Here is a 16221-nt window from a genome sequence, read left to right as displayed (position 1 = left end):
AGATATGTACAACAATCACTATATTAGATATGTACAACAATCTCTATATTAGATATGTACAACAATCTCTATATTAGATATGTACAACAATCACTATATTAGATATGTACAACAATCACTATATTAGATATGTACAACAATCACTATATTAGATGTACAACAATCTCTATATTAGATGTACAACAATCACTATATTAGATATGTACAACAATCACTATATTAGATATGTACAACAATCACTATATTAGATATGTACAACAATCACTATATTAGATATGTACAACAATCTCTATATTAGATATGTACAACAATCACTATATTAGATATGTACAACAATCACTATATTAGATATGTACAACAATCACTATATTAGATATGTACAACAATCACTATATTAGATATGTACAACAATCACTATATTAGATATGTACAACAATCTCTATATTAGATATGTACAACAATCTCTATATTAGATATGTACAACAATCACTATATTAGATATGTACAACAATCACTATATTAGATATGTACAACAATCACTATATTAGATGTACAACAATCTCTATATTAGATATGTACAACAATCTCTATATTAGATATGTACAACAATCACTATATTAGATATGTACAACAATCACTATATTAGATGTACAACAATCACTATATTAGATGTACAACAATCACTATATTAGATATGTACAACAATCACTATATTAGATATGTACAACAATCACTATATTAGATATGTACAACAATCACTATATTAGATATGTACAACAATCACTATATTAGATATGTACAACAATCACTATATTAGATATACATAGTATGTACAAACAATCACTATATTAGATTAGATGTACAACAATCACTATATTAGATATGTACAACAATCTCTATATTAGATATGTACAACAATCTCTATATTAGATATGTACAACAATCACTATATTAGATATGTACAACAATCACTATATTAGATATGTACAACAATCACTATATTAGATATGTACAACAATCACTATATTAGATATGTACAACAATCACTATATTAGATATGTACAACAATCCTATATTAATTTACAACAATATATATTAGATATGTACAACAATCACTATATTAGATATGTACAACAATCACTATATTAGATATGTACAACAATCACTATATTAGATATGTACAACATCACTATATTAGATATGTACAACAATCACTATATTAGATATGTACAACAATCTCTATATTAGATATGTACAACAATCTCTATATTAGATATGTACAACAATCACTATATTAGATATGTACAACAATCAATTAGATGTACAACAATCACTATATTAGATATGTACAACAATCACTATATTAGATATGTACAACAATCTCTATATTAGATATGTACAACAATCTCTATATTAGATATGTACAACAATCACTATATTAGATATGTACAACAATCACTATATTAGATATGTACAACAATCACTATATTAGATATGTACAACAATCACTATATTAGATATGTACAACAATCACTATATTAGATATGTACAACAATCACTATATTAGATATGTACAACAATCACTATATATTAGATATGTACAACAATCACTATATTAGATATGTACAACAATCACTATATTAGATATGTACAACAATCACTATATTAGATATGTACAACACATCTCTATATTAGATATGTACAACAATCACTATATTAGATATGTACAACAATATTAGATATTACAACAATATATTAGATATGTACAACAATCACTATATTAGATATGTACAACAATCACTATATTAGATATGTACAACAATCACTATATTAGATATGTACAACAATCACTATATTAGATATGTACAACAATCACTATATTAGATATGTACAACAATCACTATATTAGATATGTACAACAATCACTATATTAGATATGTACAACAATCACTATATTAGATATGTACAACAATCACTATATTAGATATGTACAACAATCTCTATATTAGATATGTACAACAATCACTATATTAGATATGTACAACAATCACTATATTAGATATGTACAACAATCTCTATATTAGATATGTACAACAATCACTATATTAGATATGTACAACAATCACTATATTAGTATGTACAACAATCACTATATAGATATGTACAACAATCACTATATATTAGAAATATCCTATATAGATATGTACAACAATCTCTATATTAGATATGTACAACAATCTCTATATTAGATATGTACAACAATCTCTATATTAGATATGTACAACAATCCTATATTAGATATGTACAACAATCTCTATATTAGATATGTACAACAATCTCTATATTAGATATGTACAACAATCACTATTAATATGTACAACAATACTATATTAGATATGTACAACAATCACTATATTAAGATATGTACAACAATCACTATATTAGATATGTACAACAATCTCTATATTAGATATGTACAACAATCTCTATATTAGATATGTACAACAATCACTATATTAGATATGTACAACAATCACTATATTAGATATGTACAACAATCTCTATATTAGATATGTACAACAATCCTATATTAGATATGTACAACAATCACTATATTAGATATGTACAACAATCACTATATAGATATGTACAACAATACTATATTAGATATGTACAACAATCACTATATTAGATATGTACAACAATCACTATATTAGATATGTACAACAATCACTATATTAGATATGTACAACAATCACTATATTAGATATGTACAACAATCACTATATTAGATATGTACAACAATCTCTATATTAGATATGTACAACAATCACTATATTAGATATGTACAACAATCACTATATTAGATATGTACAACAATCACTATATTAGATATGTACAACAATCACTATATTAGATATGTACAACAATCACTATATTAGATGTACAACAATCACTATATTAGATATGTACAACAATCACTATATTAGATATGTACAACAATCACTATATTAGATATATACAACAATCACTATATTAGATATGTACAACAATCACTATATTAGATATGTACAACAATCACTATATTAGATATGTACAACAATCACTATATTAGATATGTACAACAATCACTATATTAGATGTACAACAATCACTATATTAGATATGTACAACAATCACTATATTAGATATATACAACAATCACTATATAAGATATGAACAACAATCACTATATTAGATATGTACAACAATCACTATATTAGATATGTACAACAATCACTATATTAGATATGTACAACAATCACTATATTAGATGTACAACAATCTCTATATTAGATGTACAACAATCTCTATATCAGATGTACAACAATCTCTATATCAGATTTACAACAATCTCTATATAAGATGTATCTGATGTTAACAGTTGGAAGAGGACACCCAGGTGGAAATTGGTAGTGCAGTTTTGGAATGTTTACAGAAAGAATTAACTGAAGAAACAGGTATTAATGATAAAATTTGATCAGTGAAGAAACAGGTATTAATAATAAAATTTAACTAGTGAAGAAACAGGTATTAATGATAAAATTTGATCAGTGAAGCAACAGGTATTAATGATAAATTTTCATTAGTGAAAAAACAGGTATTGATGATAAAGTTTGATTAGTGAAGAAACAGGTATTGATGATAAAGTTTGATTAGTGAAGAAACAAGTATTAATGATAAAATTTGATTAGTAAAGCAACAGATATTCATGATAAATTTTCATTAGTGAAAAAACAGGTATTGATGATAAAGTTTGATTAGTGAAGAAACAAGTATTGATGATAAAGTTTGATTAGTGAAGAAACAAGTATTGATGATAAAGTTTGATTAGTGAAGGAACTTGGCTTGGCTTCTGTTTTCAACGGTGAAATCTAAAGTAGTAGTCTCTTTAAACCTGATCATGTATGATATCACCAGAGTATAGCTGTCTCTAAGTCTTTCCCATTTGTTTACAGTTTATAACCTCATGCAATGTTTGCTGCAGATGATGAGCAAAAACACAGAGGTGAGTATCGATACATGGTTAATATGGCGCTTTTGGATCCTAAGATAAAAACCAATATAGTCACTGTTACCTGATAATATAAATAGAAGTGTGGTTTGGGTTTATTTTTTAATGTCCTATTAACAGTCAGGGTCATGTAAGAATGTGCCAGGTTAGTTAGTGGAGGAAAGCCGGAGTACTCGGAGAAAAACCACCGACAAGCGGTCATTACTGGCAAATGCCATACATGGGATTCAAACCCGCATCCCAGAGGTGGAGGGCTTGTGGTAATATGTCAGGACATCTTAACCACTCAGCCACCAAGGCTCCTATATAAATAGGAAGTGATTTCCACTATTATAATTATTATAATAATTTGCTATAAATAATCACTTTATTTGATATAAGTTACAGGTATAAGATTTTATTGTATGTTTTACACCTTCATGTTTTTTAGTTATGTGACTTAGCCAGTGTGGTTGGTGTGAACTGCTCTCAGCACCTGAAACTGTCAGCTCGAGTGAGGAGACTTTGTGATAAAGCTCAGCAACTTAGTGCGTTATGATCTTACCATCAAACCAGGACCGAGGACCTGAAACTGGATCTCTAGTGTGGCTACTTTCTAGGACCTGATACTGGATCTCTAGTGTGACTACCAGAATACATATATTTTATACTTAAATCTTACTGCGGTTTCAGTCTTCCTCTGCCCCATTTCTGTAGTATAGTATATTGTATATAACGTAAAGGAGTCAACTACACCACTAGATGAAACAGATCTATAACATGTAATCTGATTGGTCAGTTAAACATATAATATGTAATCTGATTGGCCAGTTAAACATATTCATCAAATCTGTGAATTCATAAGAAGATTTTGGGAATTTTCGCATCATTTGTACTCAAAGGATCTGTTCATGCCTCGTTAAACACGGTTAATCTAATTGTAAGCTCAAGATTGTAAACCCTCTGTCTGAGTCCTCAATATTTTAACGTGAAATGACATCTTTTAACAACAATTAGGCCTTTTTGAATGCGCTCTTGAATAAATCTTTCTTTTCGGCAATTTTATTGATATGCATTATTATAAAGGGTCAATACGCCATTAATAGCCATTTAATAATATTGAGGTGACTTGTTAACTGGCAAAAAAATGGCAAAAAAGATAAAAATAAATATTGTTAACTGGCTATCACTAAATCTGGCTTTCTGATTGGCCGATATTTTTTTGTATACCACTATGGAAAAAAAATTCGAGAATGGCACGAAACTCTGACGTTATCGTGACGTCACAATAGAGACATTGACGTTGCATATTGTTTGGAAAAAAGAATCCCTTGAAAAACCTCTATAATGTTACATTTAACCATACTTCATTTTATCAAATAGAGTATAAAATTAATTATAAGTATTGATGTCACTATTTTAAATTTTATCGGGTTATGAAAAAAAAAATGTTTGCAAACTTTTGTGAGAATCCGCTACGCAGATTCACACAGTTTGTAAAAAAAAAAATTTCATACCCCGATAAAATTACAAAATAGTGACATCAATGCTTAAGCGAAGCACAATGTGATGAAGAAGGGACTTAAAACCATTCAGCCAATCAGATTGTTTGTTACACAGTAAGCCATTCAGCCAATCAGATTGTGTGTTACACAGTAAACCATTCAGCCAATCAGATAGTGTGTTACACAGTAAACCATTCAGCCAATCAAATTGTGTGTTACACAGTAAACCATTCAGCCAATCAGAATGTGTGCTACACAGTTGTATTGTACTGAACGAACGTTGTAATTGATATAGATAAATAATGCAAAATTGGGCAGAGGAAACCTTAAGGTTAAACCTGAAGTAATACCTGAAGATGTATAAATATAGCACTGGCTACTTCAATAAGATGTTGGTCATGTACAATGTACTGCAGTTGTATTGTACAACTTTATTCATACCATGGGTGTAATATTGTACAACCTTATTCATACCATGGGTGAAATATTGTACAACTTTATTTACATATACCATGGGTGTAATATTGCACAACTTTATTTATACCGTGGGTGTAATATTGTACAACTTTATTTATACCATGTGTGAAATATTGTACAACTTACAACTTAATTTATACCATGGGTGTAATATTGTACAACTAACAACTTTATTCTTACCATATTTGTAATATTGTACAATGTTTATACCATGGGTGTAATATTGTACAACTTCATCTATTTATACCATGGCTGTAATATTGTACAACTTACAACTTAATTCATACCATGGGTGTAATATTGTACAACTTACAACTTAATTCATACCATGGGTGTAATATTGTACAACTTACAACTTTATTCATACCATGGGTGTAATATTGTACAACTTTATTCATACCATGGGTGATATATTGTACAACTTTATTCATACCATGGGTGTAATATTGTACAACTTTATTCATACCATGGGTGTTATATTGTACAACTTAATTCATACCATGGGTGAAATATTGTACAACTTTATTTATACCATGGGTGTAATATTGTACAACGTTATCTATTGATACCATGGGTGTAATATTGTACAACATTATATATTCATACCATGGCTGTAATATTGTATAACTTACAACTTAATTCATACCATGGGTGTAATATTGTACAACATTATTTATTCATACCATGGCTGTAATATTGTATAACTTACAACTTAATTCATACCATGGGTGTAATATTGTACAACTTTGTTTATACCATGGGTGTAATATTGTACAACTTTATTCATACCATGGGTGAAATATTGTACAACGTTATATATTCATACCATGGGTGTAATATTGTACAACTTTATCTATTTATACCATGGGTGTAATATTGTACAACGTTTATACCATGGGTGTAAAATTGTACAATGTCATTTTTTTATCACATGGGTGAAATATTGTACAACGTTATCTTTTTATACCATGGGTGTAATATTTTACAACTTTATCTATATATACCATGGGTATAATATTGTACAACGTTATATATTCATACCATGGGTGTAATATTGTACAACTTTATCTATTTATACCATGGGTGTAATGTTGTACAACGTTTATACCATGGGTGTAAAATTGTACAATGTCATTTATTTATCACATGGGTGTAATATTGTACAACGTTATCTATTTATACAATGGGTGTAATATTGTACAACTTTTAATTTAAATATTGAAAATTTAATTATGTTATTTGAATTTGTAACATATAAGATATGTTGCTTTTGTTTTGAAATGTAAAATATTTTGTTCATACTTTGAAATATTCTTAAAGAAAAACTTGATAATGTCTATTTTATTTATTAGTGTGAACTGGCTGGTGAACATAGATATTTTGAGAAATATCAATATACTAATAACTACACTAGCTGGACTGAGTGGTTAAATTGTCTGACATATTATCTCTAGTCCTCCATCTCTGGGCCAGGGTGACTGAGTGGTTAAGGTGTCTGACATATTATCTCTAGTCCTCCATCTCTGGGCCAGGGTGACTGAGTGGTTAAATTGTCTGACATATTATCTCTAGTCCTCCATCTCTGGGCCAGGGTGACTGGGTGGTTAAAGTGTCTGACATATTATCTCTAGTCCTCCATCTCTGGGCCAGGGTGACTGAGTGATTAAGGTGTCTGACATATTATCTCTAGCCCTCCATCTCTGGGACAGGGTGACTGAGTGGTTAAGGTGTCTGACAAATTATCTCTAGTCCTCCATCTCTGGGCCAGGGTGACTGAGTGGTTAAAGTGTCTGACATATTATCTCTAGTCCTCCATCTCTGGGCCAGGGTGACTGAGTGATTAAGGTGTCTGACATATTATCTCTAGCCCTCCATCTCTGGGACAGGGTGACTGAGTGGTTAAGGTGTCTGACAAATTATCTCTAGTCCTCCATCTCTGGGCCAGGGTGACTGAGTGGTTAAATTGTCTGACATATTATCTCCAGTCCTCCATCACTGGGCCAGGGTGACTGAGTGATTAAATTGTCTGACATATTATCTCTAGTCCTCCATCTCTGGGCCAGGGTGACTGAGTGATTAAGGTGTCTGACATATTATCTCTAGCCCTCCATCTCTGGGCCAGGGTGACTGAGTGGTTAAAGTGTCTGACATTTTATATCTAGCCCTCCATCTCTGGGCCAGGGTGACTGAGTGGTTAAAGTGTCTGACATATTATCTCTAGTCCTCCATCTCTGGGCCAGGGTGACTGAGTGGTTAAAGTGTCTGACATATTATCTCTAGTCCTCCATCTCTGGGCCAGGGTGGCTGAGTGATTAAATTGTCTGACATATTATCTCTAGTCCTCCATCTCTGGGCCAGGGTGACTGAGTGATTAAGGTGTCTGATATGTTATCTCTAGTCCTCCATCTCTGGGCCAGGGTGACTGAGTGGTTAAAGTGTCTGACAAATTATCTCTAGTCCTCCATCTCTGGGCCAGGGTGACTGAGTGATTAAGGTGTCTGATATGTTATCTCTAGTCCTCCATCTCTGGGCCAGGGTGACTGAGTAGTTGAAGTGTCTGACATATTATCTCTAGTCCTCCATCTCTGGGCCAGGGTGACTGAGTGATTAAATTGTCTGACATATTATCTCTAGTCCTCCATCTCTGGGCCAGGGTGACTGAGTGATTAAGGTGTCTGACATATTATCTCTAGTCCTCCATCTCTTGGCCACGGTGACTGAGTGATTAAATTGTCTGACATAGTATCTCTAGCCCTCCATCTTTGGGCCACAATGACTGAGTGGTTAAGGTGTCTGACTTATAATCTCTAGTCCGCCATCTCTGGGCCACGGTGACTGAGTGATTAAATTGTCTGACATATTATCTCTAGTCCTCCATCTCTGGGCCAGGGTGACTGAGTGATTAAGGTGTCTGACATATTATCTCTAGTCCTCCATCTCTGGGCCAGGGTGACTGAGTGGTTAAAGTGTCTGACAAATTATCTCTAGTCCTCCATCTGTGGGCCAGGGTGGCTGAGTGGTAAAGGTGTCTGACATATTATCTCTAGTCCTCCATCTCTGGGCCAGGGTGACTGAGTAGTTGAAGTGTCTGGCATATCATCTCTAGTCCTCCATCTCTGGGCCAGGGTGACTGAGTGGTTGAAGTGTCTGACATATCATCTCTGGGCCAGGGTGACTGAGTGGTTGAAGTGTCTGACATATCATCTCTAGTCCTCCATCTCTGGGCCAGGGTGACTGAGTAGTTGAAGTGTCTGACATATTATCTCTAGCCCTCCATCTCTGGGCCAGGGTGACTGAGTGGTTGAAGTGTCTGACATATCATCTCTAGTCCTCCATCTCTGGGCCACAATGACTGAGTGGATTAGGTGTCTGGCATATTATCTCTAGCCCTCCATCTCCGGGCCAGGGTGACTGAGTGGTTAAGGTGTCTGACAAATTATCTCTAGCCCTCCATATCTGGGCCACAATACCCGAGTGGATTAGGTGTCTGACATATGACCATAGTTCCTGGTTATTGATAGGATATTAAATACAAGCAAACCTCATTTTTCTAAACTTTTTACAATATAATGCATAGTTATATTGTGACCTAATTAATGTTTGTGGATGTTTAATTTACGTGGATTTTGGTTTTTGACCAAAATCAACGAATTTATGTCACCACAAAAACTTACCATTTTAATGAATTCATACAAATGTCAGGTAGCTTACCTAATGTGTTTCCCACTGGTACCCAGTGCGTAAAGTCTATTTCAGGGAGTTCCATAAAAAAGTTCAAAGTACCAGCCTAAAATTATTGTTCAAACAAAAATATGGTACACTATATCTACCAATGAATAATTTATTGAGTCTCATGAAATTATCAACTCTGACATGATAATTGTTTCACTGATTTCACTGTAGGTTGCTTATTTTTATGTTAATTTCTTGTGTTCCATGTGTTAATTTGTTGAAATTCACTACTTATTGTATAAATCAAAATAAGTATGATATGGAGTGATTCATTAACTCCAATGGTTTCTGTAATAATCTGAATATCGATGAATGTTATAAACGTGTACACTGTTAGTTATCCGATAGCCCTCGAGCTATCTAACCTAGCTGTGATATTCACTTTTCTTGTTATATTGATCATTTTAATCTTAAATGTTCTTGTGAGGCTTACATCTAACCAACAGTGATTGTAACATTCAATGCTTTAGAATATCATCTGTTCTGTATCAAAAGTCAAATAAATTATGATTCCAATAATTCTCTTATTTAGTTTTTAGCCCACCATCATCAGATGGTGGGCTATTCAAATCGCCTTTCGTCCGTGGTCCGTCGTCCGTCCGTCCTTCCGTCCGTCCGTCCGTCCGTCCTTCCGTCCGTCCGTCCGTCCGTCCGTCCGTTAACAATTCTTGTTACCGCTATTTCTCTAAAAGTACTGAAGGGATCTTTCTCAAATTTCATATGTAGGTTCCCCTAGGACCCTAGTTGTGCATATTGTATTTTGGGACTGATCGGTCAACAAGATGGCCGCCAGGCAGCCATCTTGGATTTTGATAGTTAAAGTTTGTTACCGCTATTTCTCAGAAAGTACTGAAGGGATCTTTCTCAAATTTCATATGTAGGTTCCCCTAGGACCCTAGTTGTGCATATTGCATTTTGGGACTGATCGGTCAACAAGATGGCCGACCAGGCCGCCATCTTGGATTTTGATAGTTAAAGTTTGTTACCGCTATTTCTCAGAAAGCACTGAAGGGATCTTTCTCAAATTTCATATGTAGGTTCCCCTAGGACCCTAGTTGTGCATATTATATTTTGGGACTGATCGGTCAACAAGATGGCCACCAGGCAGCCATCTTGGATTTTGATAGTTAAAGTTTGTTACCGCTATTTCTCAGAAAGTATTGAAGGGATCTTTCTCAAATTTCATATGTAGGTTCCCGTAGGACCCTTGTTGTGCATATTGCATTTTGGGACTGATCGGTCAACAAGATGGCCGCCAGGTAGCCATCTTGGATTTTGATAGTTAAAGTTTGTTACCGCTATTTCTCAGAAAGCACTGAAGGGATCTTTCTCAAATTTCATATGTAGGTTCCCCTAGGACCCCAGTTGTGCATATTGCATTTTGGGACTGATCGGTCAACAAGATGGCCGACCGGTGGCCATCTTGGATTTTGATAGTTAAAGTTTGTTACCGCTATTTCTCAGAAAGTATTGAAGGGATTGTTCTCAAATATCATATGTAGGTTCCTCTAGGACCCTAGTTCTGCCTATTGCATTTTGCGACCACCATCTTGGATTTTGATAGTTTAAAGTTTGAAAAAGCAGAAAAAAGAATTGTAAGTTTGAAAAGCAGAGAAAAGATCCCTCTTTCATTTGTCAGACATAGATCAATCTTTGGTGGGCGCCAAGATCCCTCTGGGATCTCTTGTTTCAGTTTTGCCTTTATATAAGACTTTGACTTGAACAAAAATGTTGACACCGCGTCATCAGGTGAAACACCTTAGTCTCACCTTCTAGTCACTAACAAACGATGGTTGACAAGACATGACAAACGAGGCTGACAAGTTGACAAACAAGGCTGACAAGATACAACATTAGGTCAACGAGACTGACAAGACATAACAAACGAGGCTGTCAAGAGTCAAGTGTGACAAACAATAACATAAGGTTTGGACTTAGACATGACAAACGAGGCTGACAAGTAAATAACAAACGAGGCTGGACAAGACATGCAAACGAGGCTGACAAGACATGACAAACAGAGGCTGACAAGACATAAAAAACGAGGCTGACAAGACATTGAAAAACGAGGCTGACAAGACATGACAAACGAGGCTGACAAGACTATGACATACGAGGCTGATAAGAAATGACTTACTGACACTTTAAACTAGAGGCCTGACAATGGGTCATAACCCTCACATCAAACGAGGTTGACAAGACATGACAAACGAGGCTTGACAAGATCATCATGACAAACGAGGCTGAAAGACATTTTGCAACATTTCGAGGCTGTCCAATCCTAGACATGCCAAAACTCGAGGCTGAATTTTTTTTTAAGGACAGTTACAAAAAACACAAGCTTTAACAACATTTCAGACATGACATGACAAACTAAGCTGACAAGGCATGACAAACGAGGCTGACAAGACATAACAAACGAGGCTGACAAGACATAACAAACGGGGCTGACAAGACATGACTAACGAGGCTGACAACACATGACAAACGAGGCTGACAACACATGACAAACAAGGCTTACAAGATATAACAAACGAGACTGACAAAACATAACAAACGAGACTGACTAGACATAACAAACGAGGCTGACAATACATAACAAACGAGGCTGACAAGACATAACAAACAAGGCTGACAAGACATAACAAACGAGACTGACAAGACATAACAAACGAGGCTGACAAGACATAACAAACAAGGCTGACAAGACATGACAAACGAGGCTGACAAAACATAACAAACGAGGCTGACAAGACATAACAAACGAGGCTGACAAAACATAACAAACGAGGCTGACAAGACATGACAAACGAGACTGACAAGACATAACAAACGAGGCTGACAAGACATAACAAACAAGGCTGACAAGACATGACAAACGAGGCTGACAAGACATGACTAACGAGGCTGACAAGACATAACAAACGAGGCTGACAAGACATAACAAACAAGGCTGACTAGACATGACAAACGAGACTGACAAGACATAACAAACGAGGCTGATTAGACATAACAAATGAGGTTGACAAGATGTGACCAATAAGACTGACTAGACATTATAACGAATATACGTACCCGGCCTACTATATCTTTCGGCAGGGTACGAATTGGTCCCTATGTGTCGTAATGGAGCAGCGCCTCCGAAAATCACTCGGGCACAATTTTCTATACTTTGTTGTAGGTTTCCGATCAATTTATGCGTATACAAGCATTTACATAATGTTGTTATCCTAAACAAACATAACTACCATTCTTTATATCTACCGTACCACTCACAAGACGTCAAATTCATAATTTGAAGACTTCCAGTACAAATTCTCTTCAGAAAGGCCTTCATATGTATATATGTAAAAAAAATAATGTCTAGCTGAGAATTTGATATTTTATACGGTTCAGTTTTATTGTCTAGTAGGTAAGCGATATAAAACAAATAAGATAAATGCATGCAAACGTTTTGTAATGGTTTGCATAACCATTACTTTGCTCCATTAGCAGTAATAGGCACCAATTGTAGCTCTAAAGACGACATCATTACCTGTCTAAAAGTCTTTTGAGCTACAATATTGCAGCTAACTAGACATGACAAATAAGACTGACTAGAAATAACAAACGGGGCTGACAAGAGTATTCAACCACATTCCCCATTCTATGGTAGAGCAATAAAACAAATGAAAATGAGATAATCTGAAATATTTATTATTAAATTCAGAATACTGTATCTATCAACACTATCAGTATGATTAATTACTTTCTCAGCTTTTTACATTTCACTTTCTTAAAACTACTGGATATTTTTGTTTTTTCCTTTTGTTTACTTTTCTTTTCACTAATTGTCAATTCAAACTTGTCTGTCACTTTCTTTTTCTTGTGTCCAAAATCCAAATCTAGTTCAGCTTGATGTTTCTTCTGAAAACAGAAAGCAGCATAGTTATGACCAAATACTAACAAGAGGCCCAGAGTATCGCTCAATTGGTATGTAATGCCAAGTAATCTTCTGAATACAGGATTATTGTTTCTTTTCTGGATGTTCAAAATTTACCTCTACTTTCCCTATTGGGCTCAAGAGAGTCAGAAGTAAAATTTATGCATAATGTGTTCCCGTTTACCTAAGAATGTTTCTGCCGAAATTTGGATACATTCCGTGTAGAACTCTATTATTAGCAATTTAAGGATTTACTTCTATTCTCCTATTGGGCCCCACCCCTCCTGCCCCCAGGGGGTCAGAGCCAAAATCTATAAAGGATCTATTCCCCTTCCCCTAAGGATGTTTCTGGCCAAATTTGGTTACAAGCCATGCAGAACTCTATGACTGGTAGTGATACCTCAATTTCCCCTATTGAGCCCCACCCTCTTGCCTTTCGGGAGTCAGACGGGCTAAAAACTAAATAATTAACCAACCTAAAAACTAAATAAACTCTGTTCCCCTTCCCCCAAAGATATTTCTCGCCAATTTTGGTTGTAATAAATGAAGAACTTTGTGACTAATAGCTATTTATAAGGAAATGTTAACTTTGCCCTGGGGGTGGGGATTTCTTTGTTTGGTCACAGACACTCATAACTGCAACCCTCAGTTCTGCTCTAACTAAATTCAACCATTTTGAGACAAAAGATATTGAATACAAACATTTATACTAGGGCGGTACATTTTATGCAAGGGGGGTATGTTTTGATAGGGGTACAAAAAGTATCCGGATAATATTTATGCAGGAGGTACATATTATGCATGACATCAGTCCTTTGGTGAGCTAATAATTACCAGGGTGACAGGTAGAACTGGTCAATCAAAGGAAAGGTTTAATCATTTCAGGCCCGGCTTAGATTGCACCAACCATATATTACAGAAAGTGGATACGCCCCATTATGGGCCAATGTGTACCAGGTTGTCACTGATGTGCCCAACTGTTTCTCTGACCCCCAGGATCCTGCATATATATCTATATATATATAGCTGTGGCCAAAATAATTCTCTTTACTAGACTGAAGTAAACGTTATATATATATCATTTTTAAAAGGTTTTGTTTTACTACCTGATCCCATGTGTGAGGATCCCACATGATGGCTCTCGGCTCATCATTGGAAGACTTTTCAGTTCAACACAAATGAATGAAGCAATTACCTTATTAGATTTCCTCTTTTTAGGTTTTAGAAGTTCCTCACAGCTGTCTTTGTTATTATCCTCCTCATCGTCATTGTTGTTGTCATCCTCATCGTCATTGCTGTTGTCGTCCTCATCGTCATTGCTGTTGTCCTCATCATCATCGTCACTGTCGAGGTTATTCACGCCAGAATCACTGTCTTGCTTGTCCAAATCACTTTTGGTTTTTACTTCTTGTTCTTTACTTATTGTGTATGCTTCATGTTCCATAGTATGTAATTGGCTGAAAATTAATAATAACGTGAAATGACTTGTTAAGATTACAAAGGCCCAATGGGCCTGAATTGTTCACCTGCTATCTGGTAATAGCAGTTCAGAATTAAGACACAAGTCAGCCAATAAGAATTTCTATGTATGACCCTGGTAATATCAGGTATCTAGGTATCTTGGTAAATGATAATAAGTCATTTAAAGATTTTAGCCAATTTGAATGAAGGTCAAGGTCATTACCAAACTTGGTAGCCCTTCATCCAATGTTTATCAGATTTCTTATTTATCTATATGTATTATGTCCTATAATTTTACAATGTCAAGATAACTACTGACCTTGTGTACAGACCACTGCACTTGTGTCTATACAGACCACTGACCTTGTGTGTACAGACCACTGCACTTGTGTCTATACAGACCACTGCACTTGTGTCTATACAGACCACTGCACTTGTGTCTATACAGACCACTGACCTTGTGTACAGACCACTGCACTTGTGTACAGACCACTGACCTTGTGTATACAGACCACTGACCTTGTGTATACAGACCACTGACCTTGTGTGTACAGACCACTGACCTTGTGTGTACAGACCACTGACCTTGTGTGTACAGACCACTGACCTTGTGTCTATACAGACCACTGACCTTGTATCTATACAGACCATAGACACAGACCACTGACCTTGTGTGTACAGACCACTGACCTTGTGTGTACAGACCACTGACCTTGTGTGTACAGACCACTGCCCTTGTGTCTATACAGACCATAGACACAGACCACTGACCTTGTGTGTACAGACCACTGCACTTGTGTCTATACAGACCACTGACCTTGTGTCTATACAGACCACTGACCTTGTGTGTACAGACCACTGCACTTGTGTCTATACAGACCACTGACCTTGTGTCTATACAGACCACTGACCTTGTGTGTACAGACCACTGACCTTGTGTCTATACAGACCACTGACCTTGTATCTATACAGACCATAGACACAGACCACTGACCTTGTGTGTACAGACCACTGACCTTGTGTGTACAGACCACTGCCCTTGGTCTATACAGACCATAGACACAGACCACTGACCTTGTGTGTACAGACCA

At 35.2% G+C, this 16221-nt stretch overlaps 2 protein-coding genes across 2 annotated transcripts in view; one reads left to right on the top strand and one right to left on the bottom strand.

The window, feature by feature from the left end:
• Positions 1-5217, top strand: part of LOC138324031 (uncharacterized) — a 34131-nt gene extending 28914 nt beyond the window's left edge. Inside the window, exons 8-10 of the mRNA XM_069269027.1 lie at positions 3425-3500; positions 3999-4048; positions 4485-5217. Of these exons, the coding sequence (XP_069125128.1) occupies positions 3425-3500; positions 3999-4048; positions 4485-4592 (234 nt within the window). The 3' untranslated portion in view covers positions 4593-5217. The remainder of the gene's footprint in view (positions 1-3424; positions 3501-3998; positions 4049-4484) is intronic.
• Positions 5218-13427: 8210 nt separating this feature from the next.
• LOC138324030 (serine/threonine-protein kinase rio2-like) lies at positions 13428-15159 on the bottom strand. Its single transcript, XM_069269026.1, has 2 exons — positions 14865-15159; positions 13428-13653 (listed from the first exon to the last, which is right to left on the bottom strand). The coding sequence occupies exons 1-2, from the start codon at positions 15111-15113 to the stop codon at positions 13492-13494; spliced, it is 411 nt and encodes a 136-aa protein (XP_069125127.1). The 5' UTR covers positions 15114-15159; the 3' UTR covers positions 13428-13491.
• Positions 15160-16221: the final 1062 nt, after the last annotated feature.

Source organism: Argopecten irradians, chromosome 5 (genome assembly GCF_041381155.1).
Source record: "Argopecten irradians isolate NY chromosome 5, Ai_NY, whole genome shotgun sequence".
NCBI classification, from domain to species: Eukaryota; Metazoa; Mollusca; class Bivalvia; order Pectinida; family Pectinidae; genus Argopecten; species Argopecten irradians.
This window is presented reverse-complemented; position numbering and strand designations above follow the sequence as displayed.